The sequence below is a fragment of the Peromyscus californicus genome, unplaced genomic scaffold (assembly GCF_007827085.1).
Source record: "Peromyscus californicus insignis strain IS unplaced genomic scaffold, ASM782708v3 Scaffold_9__1_contigs__length_137607984, whole genome shotgun sequence".
In the NCBI taxonomy this organism is placed as follows: domain Eukaryota; kingdom Metazoa; phylum Chordata; class Mammalia; order Rodentia; family Cricetidae; genus Peromyscus; species Peromyscus californicus.
This window is the reverse complement of record NW_026294617.1, coordinates 55279271-55303540: the sequence shown is the minus strand read 5'-3', so window position 1 is coordinate 55303540 and position 24270 is coordinate 55279271. Positions and strand designations below refer to the sequence as shown.

Here is a 24270-nt window from a genome sequence, read left to right as displayed (position 1 = left end):
CAAAGGAGGGAGAGTAACCAACAGTTCTTCCAACGTATGGTGTCCACTAACCCCAACAACTACCAACATGGCACAATAACACTAAGGGTGCTGTAGTGGCACCCACATATTGGCAGTAACAGCAGCTCTCTAATTGGACATAAGACCTGCCAATCAAAAGGGATATTGTGCCTGGTACTATAATCCTACCCAACTGCTCAGGATTGGTGAAGTTACGGATCTTGCAGGAGAGCCTACAATCACCATGTTACTAAGCCAGCATTTTCCTAACTATGCTTTAAACATTTGTTCACTACCCGCTACCCACAGGTAGGCATAGTCTTCACATCGTTTTAAGGAAACTTCTCTTTGCAACAGCCAGGGACCATTACAAAAACTGACAACCAATCAAAATGTAGAAGTGTGAAGTTTAGTCCCAATAAAAACACTTATAAAGACAACTTCCATGCTTGAGGGAGAGGGGGCAGAAAGAATGAAAGAGCCAGAGGTACTGAGAGTTTGCTCTGGGATTATTTTTTCCTAGTAATTTAAAAAAGCTGCAGCCATAAAGTCTCACAAGCATGAACACCGAAAAATGAGCTGAACAAAGATTACCAACAGACATGTCAAAGTGCATGGGAGGCAAGCCCATTAGGCCTCAATAATGCACGAAGAAATACAGGCAACTAAGGAAGAAATCAACTTCCCCAGGGAAGAGCACACCAATTGTTTTTCTGATACCAAATTGTCAGCTCTGAAAACATATATCCAAGTAACATTATACAGACTGAGCAGGGTATGTTTAGGAAATTAAATGTATGTACACATACTTGTGCTCATGACAACATTAAATGAAAACATGGCATGTATTTGAAAGAGAGCAAGGAGAGGTTTATGGGAAGGCTTGAAGGGAGAAAGGGGAGGGGGAAATACGATTAAATTATGATCACAAATAAATGATAAAAAACAAAAAGTGGCAGTTTTTATTTTAAATAACAATTAAATTGTATTGTTTTTAATTGTATTTAATGAGTCATCCAACACTGAAAACTTGATTGATTGCTTGTGAACTACTTAGGCTCCTGTATTAAGCTTCTTGACAGAACTCTTCCTTTTTTAATAGGCAAAATCTCAAATCTTATCCAGTGTGTTAGATGTTGCTCATCAGTTTATAAAGGAAGTAAATCCACCTAATGAAGGGAATACTTCTACAGAAGCATCCAGTAAAACTCAGAAGAAACCCAAAGCCCTACTTCTTCAGGAGAACAGCTCTGAGGTAAGTGGAGGACAAAGTAGGATGTTTCCTGCCCTACATATGGTGACTGACATTCATGTCCCTTACCAGAGATGCACGCACATTTGGGGACATTACTTTGCAATGTTGTTAGTATTTAATTGTTTTAGTAATTGAATATATCTAGACTATAAAAATAATTTTAAGGTTACCTACAGTCCATTGAAAATTGTTCTTTTAAATGAAAAAATTTTTTGAAAATATGATCTTCTGACCATTTGACCATGTCAGGAATTGTATGATTGTTGGATAAAAACATTAAAATAAAACCTAGAATATAATATAACAGTTTTGTATTCATTAGAATTTCCACATGCTCAAAATACAAAGGCTTTAGACAATTTCAGCAGTGTATAAAGGGAGATGAACACCAAAATCTGACAGTTATTCAAATTAACTATTGATCACACAAAGTACTACATATATTTTTATCTACACACACACACACACATACACACACGTATATGTATATGTATATGTATAGATATGTGGAATCTATTCACATTAATTTTTTTAAAATTGATTGAATATAGCATACTTATTGAGCAAAAGTGAAAAAAAAATTCCCCAAAGTGGAATATTTGCAGGGAAAGAATCCCTTTCAATTGCATCTTTAGCAAGAAACAAACTCTACATTCTGGCTGACATTGTAATCCTCTTTCCCTATGTGGTACGCATCTTTTTCCAATAGCTCACAGACTACGGGTTACTTGATTAGTCACTAAGCTTTGTTACTTGATGAAGTTTAGGCTGAACTGAAGTCTCGAGTTTCAAATTCATGTACATAAGTGTTCTATTTCAACATGAACTCCTATACAGGATCTATGAGAGAACTTTTCCAGAAAGTAGGCACATTTTCACGTAATTCTTTTTCTCACAGATTTGCCAAAGATAGACTGTGAACCAACACTGAATGAGTTACAACCTCACAATTGTAGTATGATATATAGGGAAAAGCATTATACTATTTTATCTAGATCACAGACTTCTGTATATTCTGATCATAGTTTCCCCACTGCTGTCTCCTCCCAGCTCCTCTACACCTCCTGCCATATGCAATTCCATGTCTTTGTTCTCCCTTCTTTAGAAAATGTGCAGGCTAATTAAACAAACAAGTAAACCAGAATAAATCAGCAAACAGACAGACAAGAAAAAAAGAAAATGACAAGAATTGGGAGAGAAACCAGTATGCTTGGAAATGAAAATCTAATGGAAATGATCATGCCCCATAGAAGTTTGTGTAGAGCTACCAATTAACTTGGCAATAGCCTGAGTTCATCAGGAATTTCCATGAGGCTCTTTGGGCTAACAATCCAATTAGATGTAATCAATTCTTAGCACTGGAGGTTTAACTTGGTGGCAGAAGAGATCCATTTGGGGTTTTGTCTCCCTGTTATTTGGTGATTCCATTTGTGTATGTATATATTTTAAAATGCTTCTACTATTGTAGGTTTCCATATGACCCCTCAAATGGTTCTTAGTGGTAACTGGCTCTCCCTTTATTCCCCCTGCCCCCGCACCGCTCATTTAATTCTCCATTTTAGCCCCTCCCCATTTCTCAGAAATGTATTCTACTTCTCACATCTTATTATTTCCTTCCCTCTCCCCTAGTCCTTTACTCAATATCTAGCCTCTGTGGTTGTACAGATACTAGCATGTAGTTAGAGTTTTCCATACAGAACATCCCACAGCACTAGCATGCTTATTGAAGGCATATAAGATGGCAGCCACATGTAAGAGTTTCATACCATGTTTATCTTTTTTGGTATGGGTCATTTCATTCAGAATGATTTTTTTCCCGGCCTCAGTCTTCTACCTACAAATTACATGATTCCTTTTATTTAACAGCTGAGTAATATTCCATTGTGTTAATATTAATGTAATCCACTTTTGTTATTCATTCATCTATTGATGGGCATCTAGAGTGTTTCCAATTTATGACTGTTATGAATAGAGCAGCAATGAACATGGTTGAACTAGGTCTCCCCACATTAGGATGAAGCATATTTTAGGTATATGCCCAAGAGTGTTATAGCTGAATCTTGAGGTAGATTAATTACAAGCTTCCTGAGGGAACACCACACTGGTTTCCACAGTGGCTGCACAAGTTTCACTCTCACGGGCAACAGATGTGTGTTTGCCTTTCCCCACGTCCTCACTACCATGAACTGTCACATGCTTTATTGATATTAACCATTCTGACTTTGGTAGCATGAAATCTCAAAGTAGTTTGGATTTACATTTCCGTGATGACTAAGGATGCTTAAGGTTTTCCCAGTCTTTTGTGTTTCATCTTTTAAGAGCTCTCTATTAAGCAGAACCCTATTAATATTAGAACTCTATTTTTAAATTGGGTCATTCTTTTTCTTGATGTCCAATTTTTTAGTACTTTATATGTTTTGGATATTGGCCTTCTATAGGATGTGTGATTGATAAAAATCTTTCTTATTCTGTAGCCTGCTCATTTGTTTGACTGATGTTGGGTTTGTTTGTTTGTTTGTTTGGCCAAACAGAAACTTTTCATTTTCACGAGGTTCCGCTTACTAATTCTTGTTCTTAGTGCCTGTGCTGTTCATTGGTGTCTTGTTCAGAGAGTCATGTCCTGTGCTAACGAATTTTTTACTTTCTCTTCTATCAGATTCAGACATCTGCCCTTATGTGGAGGTCCTTGATCCATTTGTAGTTATTTTTTTGCATAATAATAAATATAGATCTATTTGGATTTTTTTTACATGCAGTCATCAAGTTTGACCAACACCATTTGTGAAGATTCTGTCCTTTCTTCAGTGTGTGTTTCTAATTTCTTCATTGAAAAAAAAATTAGGTGTCCTAGGTGTGTGTAATTATTGTGTCCTCTGTTTAATTTTATTAATCAACTAATTAATGTGTCTGTTTTTTTTTTTTTTTTTTTTTTTTTTGACTCGTTTGAGCTATTTTTTTTTTTTTTAATTTATTTTAATTTATTTTGCAATACAATTCAGTTCTACATATCGGTCACGGATTCCCTTGTTCTCCCCCCTCCCGTCCCCCTCACCTTCCCCCCAACGCCCCCCCCCCATTCCCATCTCCTCCAGGGCAAAGCCTTCCCCACAGACTGAGGTCAACCTGGTAGACTCAGTCCAGGTAGGTCTAGTCCCCTCCTCCCAGGCCGAGCCAAACAATCCTGCATAGGCCCCAGGTTTCAAACAGCCAACTCATGCAATGAGCACAAGATCTGGTCCCACTGCCTGGATGCCTCCCAAACAGATCAAGCCAATCAACTGTCTCACCCATTCGGAGGGCCTGATCCAGTGTGGACCCCTCAGCCATTGGTTCATAGTTCATGTGTTTCCATTCATTTGGCTATTTGTCCCTGTGCTTTATCCAACCTTGGTCTCAACAATTCTCGCTCATATAAACCCTCCTCATTCTCGTTAATTGGACTCCCAGAGATCCACCCAGGGCCTAGTCATGGATCTCTGCATCCAGATCCCTCAGTAGTTGGATGAGGTTTCTAGCACAACAATTAGGGAGTTTGGCCATCCCATCACCAGAGTAGGTCAGTTCGGGCTGTCTCTCGACCATTGCCAGCAGTCTGTTGTGTGGGTATCTTTGTGGATTTCTGTGGGCCTCTCTAGCACTTTGCTTCTTCCTGTTCTCATGTGGTCTTCATTTACCATGGTCTCCTATTCCTTGTTCTCCCTCTCTGTTGTTGATCCAGCTGGGATCTCCCGCTCCCCCAAGCTCTCTTTCCCTCGACCCTCGCCTTTCATTACCCCCACTCATGACCAGGCTGTTCATGTAGATCTCATTCCATTTCTCTGTCATTGGGCGATCCCTGTGTCTTTCTTGGGGTCCTGTTTTCCGGGTAGCCTCCCTGGTGATGTGAGTAGCAGACAATTCATCCTTGTTTCATGTCTAGTATCCTGCTATGAGTGAGTACATACCATGTTTGTCTTTCTGAGTCTGGGTTACCTCACTCAGGATGATTTTTTCTAGATCCATCCATTTGTCTGCAAACCTCATGATGCCATTGTTTTTTTCTGCTGAGTAGTATTCCATTGTGTATATGTACCACATTTTGTTTATCCATTCTTCAGTTGAAGGGCATCTGGGTTGTTTCCATGTTCTGGTTATTACAAACAATGCTGATATGAACATAGCTGAACAAGTGCTCTTATGGTGTGGTTGAGCATTTCTTGGGTATATGCCCAAGAGTGGTATAGCTGGATCTTGGGGGAGATTGATTCCCAATTTTCTAAGAAAGCGCCATATTGATTTCCAAAGTGGTTGTACAAGCTTGCATTCCCACCAGCAGTGGAGGAGAGTTCCCCTAGCTCCACATCCTCTCCAGCATAAGGTGTCTTCAGTGTTTTTGATCTTAGCCATTCTGACAGGCGTAAGGTGGTATCTCAGAGTTGTTTTGATTTGCATTTCCCTGATGATTAGGGATGTTGAGCAATTCCTTAAATGTCTTTCGGCCATTTGAGTTTCCTCTGTTGAGAATTCTCTGTTTAGTTCTATAGCCCATTTCTTAATTGGACTGTTGGGCATTTTGATGTCTAATTTCTTGAGTTCCTTATATATTCTGGATATCAGTCCTCTGTCAGATGTGGGGTTGGTGAAGATCTTTTCCCATTCTGTAGGCTGTCGCTTTGCCTTGTTGACCGTATCCTTTGCTCTACAAAAGCTTCTCAGTTTCAAAAGGTCCCATTGATTGATTGTTTCTCTCAGAGTCTGTGCTACTGGTGTTCTATTTAGGAAGTAGTCTCCAATGCCAATGCGTTCAAGACTACTTCCTACTTTCTCATCTAGCAGGTTCAGAGTAGCTGGATTTATGTTGAGGTCCTTGATCCACTTGGACTTAAGTTTTGTGCACGGTGATAGATATGGATCTATTTGCAGCCTTCTACATGTTGATATCCAGTTTTGCCAGCACCATTTGTTGAAGATGCTTTCTTTTTTCCATTGTGCACTTTTGGCTTCTTTGTCAAAAATTATATGTTCATAGGTGTGCGGATTAATGTCAGGGTCTTCAATTCGATTCCATTGGTCCACATGTCGGTTTCTATGCCAGTACCAAGCTGTTTTTATTACTGTAGCTCTATAGTAGAGCTTGAAGTCAGGGATCGTGATGCCTCCAGAAGTTGTGTTATTGTACAGGATTCCTTTGGCTATCCTGGGTTTTTTGTTTTTCCATATGAATTTGAGTATTATTCTTTCCAGGTCTGTGAAGAATTGTGTTGGTATTTTGATGGGGATTGCATTGAATCTGTAGATTGCTTTTGGTAAGATTGCCATTTTTACTATGTTAGTCCTGCCTATCCATGAGCATGGGAGATCTTTCCATTTTCTGACATCTTCTTCAATTTCTTTTTTCAGGGACTTAAAGTTCTTGTCATATAGGTCCTTCACTTGCTTGGTTAGTGTTACCCCAAGGTATTTTATGCCATTTGTGGCTATAGTAAAGGGAGATGTATCTCTGATTTCCTTCTTCACTTCTTTGTCCATTGTATATAGGAGGGCTACTGATTTTTTTGAGTTGATCTTGTATCCTGCTATGTTGTTGAAGGTGTTTATAAGCTGTATCAGTTCCTTGGTGGAATCTTTGGGGTCGCTCAAGTATACTATCATGTCATCTGCAAATAGGGAAAGCTTGACTTCTTCCTTTCCAATTTGTATCCCCTTAATCTCCTTATGTTGTCTTATTGCTCTGGCTAGAACTTCAAGTACTATATTGAATAAGTATGGGGAGAGTGGACAGCCTTGCCTCGTTCCTGATTTTAGTGGAATTGCTTTGAGTTTCTCTCCATTTAATTTGATGTTGGCAGTTGGCTTGCTGTAAATTGCCTTTATTATGTTTAGGTATGTTCCCTGTATTCCTGATCGCTCTAATACCTTTATCATGAAGGGGTGTTGGATTTTGTCAAATGCCTTTTCTGCATCCAGTGAGATGATCATATGGTTTTTTTCTTTGAGTTTGTTTATATGGTGTATTATATTGACGGACTTTCGTATGTTGAACCACCCTTGCATCCCTGGAATGAATCCTACTTGATCATGGTGGATAATTGTTTTGATGTGTTCTTGGAGTCTGTTTGCCAGTATTTTATTGAGTATTTTTGCATCAATGTTCATGAGGGAGATCGGTCTGTAGTTCTCTTTCTTTGTTGTATCCTTGTTTGGTTTAGGAATTAGGGTAATTGTAGCCTCGTAGAAGGAGTTTGGTAATGTTCCTTCTGTTTCTATTGTGTGGAACAATTTAGAGAGTATTGGTATTAACTCTTCTTTGAAGATCTGGTAGAATTCTGCGCTGAAACCATCTGGTCCTGGGCTTTTTTTGGTTGGGAGACTTTTAATGACTGTTTCTATTTCGTTAGGGGTTATTGAACTATTTAAATAGTTTATCTGGTCTTGATTTAACTTAGGTATGTGGTACCTATCCAGAAAGTTATCCATTTCTTTTAGGTTTTCCAGTTTTGTCGAATAGAGGTTTTTGAAGTATGACCTGATGATTCTCTGGATTTCCTCAATGTCTGTTGTTATGTCCCCCTTTTCATTTCTGATTTTGTTGATTTGGATGCTCTCTCTCTGTCTTTTGGTTAGTTTGGATAAGGGCTTGTCTATCTTGTTGAATTTCTCAAAGAACCAACTCTTTGTTTCATTAATTTTTTGTATTGTTCTCTTTGTTTCTATTTTATTGATTTCAGCTCTCACTTTGATAATTTCCTGGCGTCTATTTTTCCTGGGAGACTGTGCTTCTTCTTGTTCTAGAGCTTTCAGGTATGCTGTTAAGTCTCTAGTGTGAGATTTCTCCAACTTATTTATGTGGGCATTTAGTGCTATGAATTTCCCTCTTAGTACTGCTTTCATAGTGTCCCATAAATTTGGATATGTGGTGTCTTCATTTTCATTGATCTCTAGGAAGTCTTTAATTTCTTTCTTTATTTCTTCCTTAACCCATTGGTGATTCAGTTGGGTATTATTCAGTTTCCATGAGATTGCAGGTTTTCTGTAGTTTTTGTTGTTGTTGAAATCCAACTTTAGACCATGGTGGTCTGATAGAACACAGGAGGTTATTCCAATTCTTTTGTATCTGTTTAGATTTGTTTTGTGGCCAAGTATGTGGTCAATTTTAGAGAAGGTTCCATGGGGTGCTGAGAAGAAGGTATATTCTTTTTTGTTAGGATGGAATGTTCTGTAGATATCGATTAAGTCCATTTGAGTCATGACATCAGTTAAGTCCTTTATTTCTCTGTTAAGTTTCAATTTGGGAGATCTGTCCAGTGGTGAAAGTGGGGTGTTGAGGTCTCCCACTATTAATGTGTGGGGTTTTATATGTGATTTAAGCTTTAGTAATGTTTCTTTTACATATGTGGGTGCCCTTGTGTTTGGGGCATAAATATTCAGAATTGAGACTTCATCTTGGTGGATCTTTCCTGTGATGAGTATGTAATGCCCTTCTTGATCTCTTTTGATTGATTTTAGTTTGAAGTCTATTTTGCTGGATATCAGGATGGCTACACCCGCTTGTTTCTTAAGACCGTTTGATTGGAAAGTCTTTTCCCAGCCTTTTATTTTTAGGTAGTGTCTATCTTCGAATTTGAGATGTGTTTCTTGTATGCAGCAGAAAGATGGATCCTGCTTTCGTATCCATTCTGTAAGCCTATGTCTTTTTATAGGTGAATTAAGTCCATTGATATTGAGGGAAATTAATGACCAGTGATTGTTCATTCCTGTTATTTTTTGGTGGTGATGTGTGGGTACTTCTATACGTTGGGGTTTACTGCTGTGGCTTTATCTGTTGCCTGTGTTTTCGAGTGTGTATCTGACTTCCTTAGGTTGGAATTTTCCTTCTAGTGCTTTCTGTAGGGCTGGGTTTGTGGATAAGTATTGTTTAAATCTGGCTTTGTCATGGAATGTCTTGTTCACTCCATCTATGGTGATTGAAAGTTTTGCTGGGTATATTAGTCTAGGCTGACATCCATGGTCTCTTAGTGTCTGCATTACATCTGTCCAGGTTCTTCTGGCTTTCAAAGTCTCCATTGAGAAATCGGGTGTTATTCTGATGGGTTTGCCTTTATATGTCACTTGGCCTTTTTCCTTTGCTGCTCTTAATATTCTTTCTTTATTCTGTACGTTTAGTTGTTTAACTATTATGTGGCGAGGGGACTTTTTTTGGGGGTCTAGTCTGTTTGGTGTTCTATAAGCTTCTTGTATCTTCATAGGCATTTCCTTCTTTAAGTTGGGAAAGTTTTCTTCTATGATCTTGTTGAATATATTTTCTGTGCCCTTGAGTTGGTATTCTTCTCCTTCTTCGACCCCTATTATTCTTAGGTTTGGTTTTTTCATGGTGTCCCAAATTTCTTGGACATTTTGGTTCATGATTTTGTTGGCTTTAGTGTTTTCTTTGATGAATGTATTTCTTCTACTGTATCTTCAACGCTAGAGATCATCTCTTCCATCTCTTGCATTCTGTTGATTATACTTGCATCTGAAGTTCCCAATCGTTTTCTTAGATTTTCTATTTCCAGCATTCCCTCTGTTTGTGTCTTCTTCATTTTTTCTATTTCGCTTTTCAGGTCTTGGACTGTTTCCTTCATTTGTTTCATTGATTTTTCTTGATTTTCTCTCAGTATTTTATTGTTTTCTTCCAGGACTTTATTGATTTCTTCTAATTTGTTTGCCCTTTCCTCTAGTTGTTTACAGCGTTCTTCACATTTTTTTGTCTTTTCCTCTACACAAGCCTCTAGCTTCTTCATGATGTCATTCATAAGGCTGTTTTCTTCTGCTTCTTCCAATTTCTGATGTTCAGGTCTAGGTGTTGGAGGAGGGCTAGGGCCTGGTGATGCTGTATTGCTATTCATTTTGTTGTATATGTTTCTGCCTTGACGTCTGCCCATCTCCTTGTGCTTCGTTACTGGCCTTATCCGCACACTTGGTTCAGCCAGACCAGTGTTCCAAAAGGGAAGTCCGGAGCAAGATGGGAGCTGGGGGCCGGCCTCTAAGTCTCAGGAAGAGGCTTGGGGCTCAGGCGGATGGGCGTGGGGGCAGGGCGTGGAGACTGCAGGGCCTGCCAGGGGTCTTGGAGAAGGGGATCCTTTCCGGTGGGGCTAGCAGGGAACCTGCCCGGTGGCCAGAACCTGGGGCCAAGTTGGGCAGGTCTTCCCTGGAGTGGCTGGTGCCCAGGGATGGGGTCCGGGGCAAGGAAGGGCACTCACCAGTTTTCCAAAAGGGAAGTCCGGAGCAAGATGGGAGCTGGGGGCCAGCCTCTAAGTCTCAGGAAGAGGCTTGGGGCTCAGGGGGATGGGAGTGGGGGCAGGGCGTGGAGACTGCAGGGTCTGCCAGGGGTCTTGGAGAAGGGGATCCTTCCAGGTGGGGCTAGCAGGGAACCTGCCGGGTGGCCAGAACCTGGGGCCAAGTTGGGCAGGTCTTCCCTGGAGTGGCTGGTGCCCAGGGATGGGGTCTGGGGCAAGGAAGGGTACTCACCAGTTTTCCAAAAGGGAAGTCCGGAGCAAGATGGGAGCTGGGGGCCGGCCTCTAAGTCTCAGGAAGAGGCTTGGGGCTCAGGCGGATGGGCGTGGTGGCAGGGCGTGGAGACTGCAGGGCCTGCCAGGGGTCTTGGAGAAGGGGATCCTTCCCGGTGGGGCTAGCAGGGAACCTGCCCGGTGGCCAGAACCTGGGGCCAAGTTGGGTAGGTCTTCCCTGGAGTGGCTGGTGCCCAGGGATGGGGTCCGGGGCAAGGAAGGGCACTCACCAGTTTTCCAAAAGGGAAGTCCGGAGCAAGATGGGAGCTGGGGGCCAGCCTCTAAGTCTCAGGAAGAGGCTTGGGGCTCAGGGGGATGGGAGTGGGGGCAGGGCGTGGAGACTGCAGGGTCTGCCAGGGGTCTTGGAGAAGGGGATCCTTCCCGGTGGGGCTAGCAGGGAACCTGCCGGGTGGCCAGAACCTGGGGCCAAGTTGGGCAGGTCTTCCCTGGAGTGGCTGGTGCCCAGGGATGGGGTCCGGGGCAAGGAAGGGCACTCACCAGTTTTCCAAAAGGGAAGTCCGGAGCAAGATGGGAGCTGGGGGCCGGCCTCTAAGTCTCAGGAAGAGGCTTGGGGCTCAGGGGGATGGGAGTGGGGGCAGGGCGTGGAGACTGCAGGGTCTACCAGGGGTCTTGGAGAAGGGGATCCTTCCCGGTGGGCCTAGCAGGGAACCTGCCCCTGCCGGGTGGCCAGAACCTGGGGCCAAGTTGGGCAGGTCTTCCCTGGAGTGGCTGGTGCCCAGGGATGGGGTCTGGGGCAAGGAAGGGTACTCACCAGTTTTCCAAAAGGGAAGTCCGGAGCAAGATGGGAGCTGGGGGCCGGCCTCTAAGTCTCAGGAAGAGGCTTGGGGCTCAGGCGGATGGGCGTGGTGGCAGGGCGTGGAGACTGCAGGGCCTGCCAGGGGTCTTGGAGAAGGGGATCCTTCCCGGTGGGGCTAGCAGGGAACCTGCCCGGTGGCCAGAACCTGGGGCCAAGTTGGGCAGGTCTTCCCTGGAGTGGCTGGTGCCCAGGGATGGGGTCCGGGGCAAGGAAGGGCACTCACCAGTTTTCCAAAAGGGAAGTCCGGAGCAAGATGGGAGCTGGGGGCCGGCCTCTAAGTCTCAGGAAGAGGCTTGGGGCTCAGGGGGATGGGAGTGGGGGCAGGGCGTGGAGACTGCAGGGTCTGCCAGGGGTCTTGGAGAAGGGGATCCTTCCAGGTGGGGCTAGCAGGGAACCTGCCCGGTGGCCAGAACCTGGGGCCAAGTTGGGCAGGTCTTCCCTGGAGTGGCTGGTGCCCAGGGATGGGGTCCGGGGCAAGGAAGGGCACTCACCAGTTTTCCAAAAGGGAAGTCCGGAGCCAGATGGGAGCTGGGGGCCAGCCTCTAAGTCTCAGGAAGAGGCTTGGGGCTCAGGGGGATGGGAGTGGGGGCAGGGCGTGGAGACTGCAGGGTCTGCCAGGGGTCTTGGAGAAGGGGATCCTTCCCGGTAATGTGTCTGTTTTTAAGCCATTACCATGTTGCTTTTATTGCTATAGCTCTGTAGTACAATTTAAAATCTTTGATGGTAATACTTGTAGCAGTACTTTATTATTCAGAGTTGTTTTAATATCCTTTTTTTTCTTGTGTGTGTGTATGTTTCCATATGGAGATGAAACTTTTCTTTCAAGTTCTATGAAGAATTGTGTTGGAATTTTGATGGGGATTGCATTAAATCTGCAGATTGCTTTTGGTAGAAAGACCAGTTTTGCTATATATATTATTGATTCATGAGAATAGGTAATCCTTCTATCTTCTGATATCTTCTTTAGTGCCTTAAAGTTTTTATTATACAAATCTTTTGCTTTCTTGTTTAGAATTACCCCAAATATTTTTCTTTTATTTTCCTTCCTTTCTTCCTTTGTTCCTCCCTCCCTCTCTCCCTCCCTCCCTCCCCCCTCTTTTCTTTCTTTCTTTCTTTCTTTCTTTCTTTCTTTCTTTCTTTCTTTCTTTCTTTCTTTCTTCGTGTGGTATTGTTTCTCTGATTTCTTTCTCAGTGTGCTTGTGACTCGCATATTGGAAACTATAGATTTTCATGTGTCAATGTATTTTTTTAAACCAAACTACTTTGCTAAAAGTGCTTGTCGGTTGTAGAATTTTCATGGGGCAATTTTTAGGAGCATTCATCTATAAAATCATATGACACTGGGCAGTAGGGGTGCAGGCCTCTAATCCCAGTACTTGAGAGGCAGAGGCAGGCAGTCTCTGAGTTTGAGGTCAGCCGGGTCTACAGAGTGAGTTCCAAAAGAGCTCAAGTACTATACTGAGTAGGTACGGAGAGAGTGGACAACCTTTTCTTTATCCTGATTTTAGGGGAAATGCTTCAAGTTTTCTCTGCTTAGGTTGATGTTGGTTTTGGTTTACTGTAATTTGCCTTTATTATGCTGAGGTATGTCGCTTTTATTCCTAGTCTCTCCAAGTTTATTATCATGAAGGGTATTGGATTTTGTCAGTTTTTCTCAATCTAATGAGATGATCAGGTCTTTATCTTTCAGTCTGTTAATGTAGTGGATTACACTGATCAATTTACATAGGTTGAACCATTCCTGCATCCCTGAAATGAAGCCTACTTAATCATGGTGAATAATCATTTTTTATGGGTTCTTGCATTAAGTTCTTAAGTATTTTATTGAGAATTTTTGCATCTATGTTCATAAGGGAAATTGATCTGTGATTATCTTTCTTTCTTGGAACTTTATATAGTTCAGGTATCAGAGTAGTTGTGGCCTCATCAAAAGTATTTGAAAGTTTTCTCTTTAGTTCTATGTTGTGAAATAATTTGAGGAGTATTAGCCTTAATTGCTCTTTGAAAGTCTGATAGAACTCAGTTCTGAATCTGTTTGGCCCTGGGCTTCTTGTGGTTTGGGAAACTTTTAATTATTTCTTCTATTTCACTGTGGGTGGGTTGGTTCTGTTTAAATCACTTATTAGGTCTTGATTTGACTTTGTAAGGTTGTATATATCAATAAAATTGTCTTTCTTTTAGAGTTTCTAATTTGGTGAAGTACAGGTTTTTAAAGTACATCCTTATCTCTGGATTTCCTCAGAGAAATCTGTTGTTATGTCTCCCTTTTCATCACTAATTTTATTAATTTGAATCTTCTCTCTATCTTGTGGTTAATTTTGCTAAAAGTTCATCAGTGTTATCTATTTTCTCAAAGACTCAGCACTTTGGGTTGCATTGCTTCCCATACATCAATGAATTTGATTTATCATTCCACTCACTTGTTAGGGGAACCTACCATGTTTCACCCATGTACTATATTTTGCACTTAATGAAAAGACAAAAAAAAATATAACCAGCCTATTTATTCTAATAGTGTTTGTAGAATAAGCTGACCTAAAAATAAGTGATAGGAAAGAAAAAATAAATGAAGAGAGTCCAGAGGAGTGAGGAATCTTCACGATCCCCAGGGTAGAACTATCCAGGGAGGTGGTACTTGAGAAATGAATAGCCTGAAGAAAGTGGCTGTGTAAAGCTATGGGAAGGAATCTCAACATGTACAGGGGCCAGAAGAGGAAATTTACCTGATGTTTCTCACTTCTCCAAGATTGTGAGTGTAGCTCGAATAGGTGAATGATACAGGAAACGACAGCATAGGACAAGGAAGGAGAAAGTATTTCAGGCACTTTTAGGTCCCAAGAGAAACTTTGAATTTCAAAGAATCAAATGGTTTTGAACACACTGAGAGCAAGGGATTTATATTTGAACACATAAAATCACACACACACACACACACACACACACACACACACACACATTTATACTCATATTAACTGGTATAATCCCATAACTTAGGAGACCACAGTAGAGATATCTCAAATTTGAGACCAGGCTTGGCTACATAGAGAATTAGACCTTACCTCCTAAACACAAAATCTGCTCTGATGTGAGAAGGTTGTAAGGAGCAGAGGATCAGGGAAGGAGAAAGGATGGATAATGTATACATAGCTGGAATAGCTGTAGAGAGGGAAGGGCAGGGAGAGATAAAATGGAGAAAGTCATCAGCTTTATAGGCTTACATTATTAACTTCTGAGCAGACAATTCATAACTACCAATGGGGTTTTAAAGAAAACAATAAAGCATTTAGATGAGTGTTACACAAAATCTCTGCTTTAAATATCTCTGCTTTTCATGTCTTTCTTATAAGATACAGGAAATTTAATAAACACTCTTTGCTACATTTTTAACTGGTTAGGTAGAAACTAGAACAGCAGAAGGAGGAGAAGGTGCAAATTCAAAATACAATCCCTTGTATGAAACAACTTTTGATGAAGAAGCATCTGCCCAGTCCTTCCGGGAAGCCTTAAATCAGTGGAGAGCTGGACATCAGGAGGGAAACACACAACAGAACTCACATGCAACAAAACCAGGTATGGGCATTGTTCAAACCTTCATATAACAAAATAAAACAATCTTCATTTCTTTCCACTCCTGGCAACACAAATGCAATGCTTAAAAACAATAAAGAGCAATTTGCTAAAGTTTCTCAAGGGAGCTTTGTGTACACACTAGGCAGTCAGTGGTGAGTTATTTAATATTTATAAAGCATGGATTGACCATGGGGGATGTTTACTTTGGTTTTCTATGTAAATTCAAATCATCAGATGAATGGAGCATTGAAGTCTCAGCTTTTCTTTTCCTGAAAGGAAGCGGTTTTTAGAAAATAATTCTATTTTAGATCTACTTTTGCAGTATATCAGGTTGGGGAGTCTGTGTGGCGGGAAAACAAGTGACTCTTTCTATGTATTAGATCAGGAACATTTCTTTTCAGTGTGACCAAATCTCTGGCAGAGTCACCTAAAGGAGGAACAATTTATTTTGCCTCACAGTTGGAGATGATACAGCCCATCAAAATAGGGGAATACAGCAGCAGGTGGCTTCAATGCCACAGGGGCAGATGGTGGGACTCCTTATTTCTTACATCACTGTAGAACAGATAGCAAAGATAAGACAGGAAGGAGAATCGTGCTACACACCTCACAGTATGCATCCAGGAGATTTACTTCTTCCAGTGAGCCCTCAACCTCCACAAATTGCACAGCCTCCAAAACAACACTGTGAACTGAGAGGGTGGGAGAGCAAATGTTTCCATGTAAACCATGAAACTATAACTTACAGGTTGACTATATGACCACAGTGATCCTCATAGGAAGGATAGATTTTTGTTTGCAATATTTTTTCTTTCCTTTAAAAAAAATCTCTTCACATTTTTTTTTTTAGTTTGGATTTTCGGTTCACATATAAAATAATGGGTTTCTTTATGACATATTCATACAAACTGTACCAGCTAGTTTTTTTTTTTTTTTTTTTTTTTTTTTTTTTTTTTTTTGTCAATTTGACACAAGCCAGAATCATTTGAGAGGAACAAACCTCAGTTGAGCAAATACCTCCATTACAATTGGACTGTAAGGCAAGTCTATAGGGCATTTTCTTAATTAGTTACTTGTAGTCAGAAGTTTTCCTGTGTCCCACCCATCCCACAGCTGCTCAGACAAGTAAACACACAGAGGCTTATATAATTAAGAACTGGATGGCCTATGGCTCAAGCTTCTTACTAGCTAGCTCTTATATCTTAAATCAACCCATTTATATTAATCTATGTTTTGCTACTTGTTCTGTGGCTTTACTGGTATGCTGGCATGTTGTTCCTTGGGAGGCAGGCTGGCGTCTCTCTGCCTCTCCTTTCCCTTCCTGTCTGTCTGCTTGGATTTCTTGCCAGCCTCTAAGCTGCTTTGCTATAGGCCAATGCAGCTTTATTTATCAACCAATCAGAGCAACACATATTCACAGCATACAGAAAGACATCCCACTGCAGTTATTGATGTAGGAAGGCCCAGCCTATTGAGAGTGGGGGCATTCTAAGCTGGTTCTGTAAGACAGAAGGCTGAGCATGCCATAAGGAGCAAATGTCTAAGTAGCATTTACTCATGGTTTTTACATCAGTCAGCTCCTGCTTCCTGGTTCTTGCCCTGACTTCCTTCAATGCTGAAGAGTAGAGTGTAAGTGAAATAAACACTTTCTTTTGTAGATTGTTTTTGATTCATCACAGCAATAGTAACCCTAAAATAGCCTCTGTATGAGTAGACTATAACCGGGATATGCTATGAAGAAAAGACAATGCCTAGAACTTCAAAAACATACTTAAATTCCAACTTGCAGTGTTTTGTGGTTTTTTTAAAGTTTTTTTTTCATTTTTCAAAGCAACTATAGGTCCCCCTCCCTCCCCTCCTTCCTCTACTCCGTACCTCCCCCTGACCTTACCCCTCACCTACTCCTTAGAGAGGAGGGTAAGACCTCCCATGGGGAGTCAACAAATTTTGGCATATCAAGTTGAGGCAGGATCCTTTTTGAGTTTATAATGGTTTATTACACATGAAGTGAAAGATGCAGCCTTGTTTTAGTTCTTTTTCATATTAGGTGCATTGGAAATATTTCCTTATTTCTTTTTACATAAATATTGAAAGAATCTTGCGTTTTAAGTTTTAGAGTAGATATAAAAGTTGATACATTAGTCCGCAAGTACAACATCCTAGAATTTCCTCGCTTCCCCAAGCTTTTATATACTAAAATGAAATGCCTAAAGCAACTATGTTTTGGGGGATTATAAACAATGTTGTAATCAATGCTTATTAAGTGCAAAAGATAATATTCAGAGGATGACTAAACCTCCATGAAGCTATCATACTAACCATAATTGCTTTTTAGATTCTGTATCTTTACTAGAAAAAGTACCGCACTATTTGCAACTGAAGAGAAGTCCTCGACCTACTTCAGAGCTTCATAAACAATTGCTGTAAGCAAGTTCAGCTAGTCAACCTTCTGAATAGAATAAGAAAAAGGTCGTAGACAACAGACAAATCAATGAGTGTACTGTGTTGCCATAAAACCTTGTATTTATGAACACAGAAATTCGGTCATAGGAAAATGATAGGTCAGATTTGGACTACAAGCTCTAGTGTGTTGATCCTTGACAAACTAAATATTTTTTTCTATTTATGTTACTAGATATAATCAGAACTAGTGCTATAGTTCATGTGGCAGGGTTAGGATGTCCCTTCACTGTCTAATTCCAGACTTACATTATCTGTCTCAGGTTTTGTAGCATTGTGTAGTCTGCAACATGTTTGTTTCCTTGAATCTACTCATAGGCATTGATTGGGCCATTAGATGGATGTCATGAGGCTAATTTGTTGAGCAGGAAACAATTATCTCACAGTAAGAATGGTTATACTGATCATTCATTTTTTTTTAATCATCAAAGCTGCAGTGATTTATCTTCATGGAAAAATACACATTTCAGATACAGATTTGCTTATGCTTCCTGCGGTGTATGTTCTTTGTAAGCCTTATTTATCACCATGGTATCCTCAGGAAACTGCCTCATATCAAGGCAGTTGTACTATGAGAGAAGTGCAGCTACATCCATTGAATTCAGTGTTCTTACCATGTGCCACATTTCATGCATGAAAATGTGTATGATTGTAATTCACCTATTTTCAGTGTTTACTAATCTCCTATTACGTGAATATGCCACCATTTCTCAATTGAAATGTTAGTCATTGTTTGGAGCATTTCTCATATTGACCATGCTAAACAATACTACTATACATTTTCTTGCACAGGTCTTGCAGTTCAACCTTCACATATTTCCAGGGATGCCAGTACTTGAGAGTAGAACAGCTGTGTTATTAGAAATGTATGTCCTCCACTAAACTAGATAAACCCAAACTAGTCAGAAAAGTACTTTCAACAATTTGCACTCCATCTGAAGTGTGTAAGAGTTTTTGTTGTTCCCCTTATCACCAACGCTTAATATTTTCAGATACTTACAATTTTGCTTTAAAAAGGAGATAAATATTATGCTTAATATGTATACCTTTTATTACAAATTACATTAAATATCCTTGTGTTTAGTGGCCATGTAGTGTGTCAATGTCAGTTTGCTTTGAATTTCCAGGTTCTCCAGCTCTTTTGGTCACTGATTTCTACCTTAATTCATTCTAGTCATCCACAGACTCCTTTAGGTGCTTTTGTCGGCCCTGGGCTTTTATGTGAGCCCATGCCCTTTTCTCTCTGATGTCTCTTGCTGAGATGTTCCCATTGGCTTGTTTGGCTTCCTCGCCTGAGTGATCCTCAAATGCTTCAGGCATCCATTTACTTTAAGACTTTTGTGCTGTGGAGTAAAGAAAATACCCGTGATCTCAATGAGGTGGATGTTAGACAAATTCCTAGAAAAGGAGGCTGCTGAGCCAGAAACAAGGCAAGCAAAGCCCAAGTGACAACTCACGAGGTCTTGTTTTGAGGAAGCCACACCTCATAATTCTGCTGGATGTCTTTGAATTGACTAGCGTTCATGATTTTAAACGAGGTACCTTGCTGAATGCACACTTAGCTAAAGATTCTTCTTCCAGCAATCATGTGTTTGTTATTAGCCACGGTTATCAAAGACACTGGTAAGTAGTGGTATTTGCTCCGCCCATGATCTTGGGCTGTAGAGCCCTAGGGATGTGGTGCTTCCTGCCCTTGTACTTGATCTCTTAACTGATAAGCCAGGCCAGGACTTGTCTTTATTTCCTGAGATTGGGCCACAGGTGAGTGGAGAAAAGTGAGCCACAGGGTACTTGCTGTAGCCTCCCCCCGACCCCGTTCTTTTTTCAGATTTGGGAGTCGTTTCTCAAGCACAGCGGTTCTTATCTCTGAGAACCAACCTATGTGCTCCCTTCCTTCTTTCTCCCTTCAGCTTTTCTGTCTCAATTCTTTGTGTGCACATGCACACACACACACACACACACACACACACACACACACACACACCCCTCTCCTGCCCCTTCCATCATATGTTCATATTCACAATTCAGATTCTTAATTCTTTATTCTCTTGCTTCTTTCATTTATTAGATTCTAGTTGTTACTGTCAAGATTTCTTCTCTCCTTTCCTCAATACTACAATACTCTTGGGAGGATAGAAGTTGAGTAACTCTATTCTTTTGGCTTGTTCAGCTGCTGTCATTTGCCCTTCCTGGACGCTAACCCTAGAGTTTAGGTTAGGACTAGATAAGTGTTAGAATCCCTCAAAATTTTGTTTTTAATCTTTACCATTTCCTTTTCTTATTTTTTTTCTAGCATTTTATCATGGGGGATGTTGCAAGCTAGAGAGGGAGGCTGTATCTGGGGTTTGGAAAGGCTGACAATCCCGGAATTATCGGCTTATTGGCTCCCTTCCCTCAGAAGCTTCATCACTTTCAAGTAGCTCTGAGTAATTTTGTAGTTTGTGGTACTTCAGAAATAATAGCATGTGCATTTGGGTGCACATGACTTCAAAGGCAAAAGTTTGTGGGAATCCATATTCTCTTCACTCTGAATAAGATATAATTCATTATGAATCACTTATTTTCTATTACCCATAACGTGTAAATATTATGAGAAGTGGCTGTAATATACACCTTAGTTTGTACATGTGTCTGCTGTGCGTATGGAGTGTATAGTGACTGTATTTACCTTCCTCATTTAAGAAAATGTTGCTTTTAAAAAGCTTTAGACTTATAAGATCCCTTTGTTTCAAGAGATTCTGAAGATATTGTCCACAGAATCACTTATTCCAATGTTTTAGAGACCCTTTAGTATTATTTACATCTTAGACTTGATATTATATTACTATCATTGTTCATAACATACTAATAACAAATATAATTTTAGGGACAGTTACCAGAGAACTGATCTCCACAAACAATTGGCTATCTAAAGAAAAGATATGATAATTCATAGGCATGGCTACATTAATTATATGCAGTGTTTATTTTTATAGACTCAGTGGAAGAATGTGAAGTACAAACTAATTTGAAAATTTGGACAGAACCAATAAATATTGAATTTACAGAAGACAGTCTGTCCTACATGGAAAAATTATGGCTTAAAAAACACAGAAGGTATGTAGTAGAATTTTAATATTATTCTTTGTTAAGAAGTACAAGTTGTGTTTCTTGTTTGGGGGGCATGGCTTTATGAAGTAATTTTGTATGTATATTTCTTATTTGTATAGCTAATTTTAAAGCTATTTTAGTTCCTATGAAGCTTTGACTATATTAGCAACAATTTTAATTACTTATATTTATATATAAACACATATATGCTATTTTTAATCTTGAAATATAAAAAGATATATATCTGGAGAAAGCACAAATAAAAGTATGGGATTTAAGAATAATAACAAAAGCATGCAATAAATAAAAATTTACTTTAAAAAGACTTCCTGGCTCGGTGTGGTGGTGGTGCACACCTTCAATCCCAGCACTTAGGAGGCAGAGGCAGGCTGATCTCTGTGAGTTTGAGGTCAGCCTGGTCTACAGAGTGAGTTCCAGGATATCCAGGGCTATACAAGGAAATCCTATCTAAAAAAACCAAAACCAACCCCCCTCAAAAAAGAAAGAGACTGTGCTGTGTTTTAGCATAGATATTTGAGGCTTTATTTTATAAATCTATTAAATTAAAACAGATCTTTTAAATTAATTTAAAATAAATTTGATCTTTAATTTTATATTTTTATTAATTCTAATCAGTTTATTTCATTCAAAGACCTATGGTCAAATACATGGTTCTTTAATTTGTTTAAAAAAATCAAACTTGCAATATGAAATCAACATTATAGACAAGTAGATGTTGTCATCATTGGAATTTTAACAAAATATAGGCCCAGACAGTCTCTGGCATGGCATGGTATAAGCTCAATTTGTTACACAGTAGAGATGCCCACACTTCACTGTTCCTTCCAGTTTTCTAAGGGTTGGGGAAAACATTCTTTAGTAGGTCTGATGCTAAGTGCAGAGTTTCCACAGTTCCGATGCCTCCTGAGTGACATGGGTGCTACGATGGTGGCCTTGATTCACATTTTGAAGGACAAAATGCTGGAGAAACTCTCTAGAATGCAGGTGAGAAGTGAACACAAGGCCTGTGCTTCATCAGGGAAAAAATAATCCTGTTTTGTGAGGTAGCCCATTTCACCTTTGGCACGTTCTCAAACACGTTTCTTGTGAGTGGTATTCTGTCTCCAACAACTTTCTAAGCCTAGTCATGATTCCACTTTGCTGTTCCATTGATGATTTCCTAGTTCTTTTGCATTTAAAAAGTGAGTTCTTCAAGGAAAGGTGTTATTTTTCTTCTTTTCTGTTTAAGTAGTGCCTAAGTGAGTGTGTGCGTTGGCTGGGGTGGTGGGGCATCTGCAGGAGCATGGTCAGACTGCCAGGGACCACATCCCTAAAGAGAACCAGCTCATCCTCCCCTAGCAGCTATCAACTTTCAATAGCTGATCAACTAGGGTAGGACTCCTATGCCCCTCTCCCATGCCATCTTCTTTCCCAACTGGCATGTTTACTAGTTTGATCTTATACAAGTCTTATGTAAGCAAACACAGCTACCCTGTACTTATGTATATAATGGCCCTGTCACCCTTAGAATACATTGTTTCTTCCCAGTTTCCCCTAAATTCTGTCTTCTCTTCCATATCGTTCTCTTAGCCTTGGGAGGAGGGAGCATATGGTAGATGTCCCACTTATGGCTGAACACTTCGGCCATTGCTGAGTCTTTTTTAACTCTTTTTTTTAACTGTTGCTCACTGTACAAAGGAGCTTTTCTGATAAAGAATGAAGGCTGAATTAATCTATGGACAAAAAGAGATCTGTGTTTAGAAAATAGCTAAATACAATAATAGCAGTGGGAACTTTCCTAGGGCTAGGAACTCAGTTATAAGAACTTGGACAGATTTATTTTTTATTTAAATGGATTTATATTAATAATATTGAGTATGAGGGATAGATAAATAAGTCTGGGAAGTGTCTATGCTATAAACATGAGAACCTAAATTTAATCTGCAGAACCCACATAAAAAAATGCTGTGCATAGTCGAAAATATTAGTAATCCTAGTGCCATGGAGGCAGAGACAAGCAGATCTTTGGAATTCATTGACTATACAGGCTAGCCTCTACTGGGCAAGGTCAAGACGAGGAAAGGTCAAGGCCAGTGAGAGACTATGTACAACAAAATGGAGGAGAGTTAAAAAATGACACCAATGAATGGCCGGCCTTCTCATATCCCAACACACATGAGCAAACGGAAGCATATACTTGTTTATAGAAAACACACAGTCATACACACAGGCATGAACAAAACTATTTCAATAAAAATTTGTTATATTTTATAGAAGAGAAGATGAAAAGGTGACTACTGTTATAAAAGATGTTTTCACCTTTATTTATGTGACATGGTTCTGTGTGAGGTGCCAGGGTTGGAATAGCAGAAGTCAAGACTTAGTGTACGGATAACTAGTTGCTTATTCATGGGCAAAGCACTTAAATTTTGTTGGTATAAGTTTTCTCAAATATATTAATACTGAATTTAGAATAACTAATCTGTAGTGCCCCGACACTTTAACCTTGCTATCTGGATTCTGTAAGTCTTTAATTAAAAAATGAAGATGAAAACACAGTTAGTTTGTTTCACGAAGTACTTGGATAACAGTTTATTTGTACTTATGTGTATGGAGAGGGAGTTATTAGCACAATAAAGGAATATCAAGTTATGAAACAGTTTCTGGTGATGAAATGCCAGTTTCCCTTTGATCTTTTATTTAATATTCTTTTTATTAATTAAAAATATTTACTTAATTTACGCCCTGACTGCAGTTTCCCCTCCCTCTTCTGTTCCCATTCCCTTCCCCATCTCCCATCTTCCCTCCCCCACCCCTCAAATCCACTCCTTCTCTGTTCAGAAAGGGGCAGTCCTCCCATGGATATTAGCAAAGCGTGGCATCATCAAGTTGAAGTAGGACTAAGCACCTCCCCTTGTATTAAGGCTGGGCAAGTCAACCCAGTATGAGGAATAGGTTCCTAAGAGCCAGCCAAAGCATTAGTGACAACCCTTGTTCCCACTGTTAGGAGTCCCACAAGAAGACCAAGCTACTAAACTATCACATATATGCAGAGGGCCTAGGTTAGTTCTATATGTGCTCCTTGGTTGTTGGTTCAAACTCTGCAAATTTCTATAAGCCCAGTTAGTTGTGTCTGTGGGTTGTTTTTTTGTTTTTTGTTTTTTGTTTTTTTGATATTTTCTTGGCCTCTCTGGCTCATATAATCCTTCCTCCCCCTCTTCAGTAGGATACTCTGAGATCAAGTCCTATGAAGGCTCCATGGTTGTGGGTTCAGTCTCTGTGAGCTCCTATGGCCCAGGTTAGTTGATTTTGTAGGTTTCTTATGATGTCCTTGACCCCTCTGGCTCGTACAATCCTTTCTTCAGCAGGATTCCCTGAGCCTAATGTTTGGCTGTAAGTCTCTGCATCTGTTTCCATAAGTTACTAGATGAAGCCTCTCTGATGACAACTGCGGTAATAACCAATCTATGAATATAGCAGAATGTCATTAGGCATCATTACATTGACATTTTTCTTTTTTGCCAGTAATGTTTGGTTCTACCCTAGAGACATTA

At 40.2% G+C, this 24270-nt stretch overlaps 1 protein-coding gene across 8 annotated transcripts in view; it reads left to right on the top strand.

Annotated features, from left to right (window-relative positions):
* Zbbx (zinc finger B-box domain containing) overlaps positions 1–24270 on the top strand; it is a 107822-nt gene that overhangs the window by 45966 nt on the left and 37586 nt on the right. For 5 of the 8 annotated variants that reach the window (XM_052731027.1, XM_052731031.1, XM_052731030.1 and 2 more), the window contains exons 8-10: positions 1103–1255; positions 14992–15166; positions 20587–20722. In XM_052731027.1, the coding sequence (XP_052586987.1) occupies positions 1103–1255; positions 14992–15166; positions 20587–20722 (464 nt within the window). The remainder of the gene's footprint in view (positions 1–1102; positions 1256–14991; positions 15167–20586; positions 20723–24270) is intronic. The other 3 variants (XM_052731033.1, XM_052731032.1, XM_052731028.1) reach the window with 1 other exon arrangement.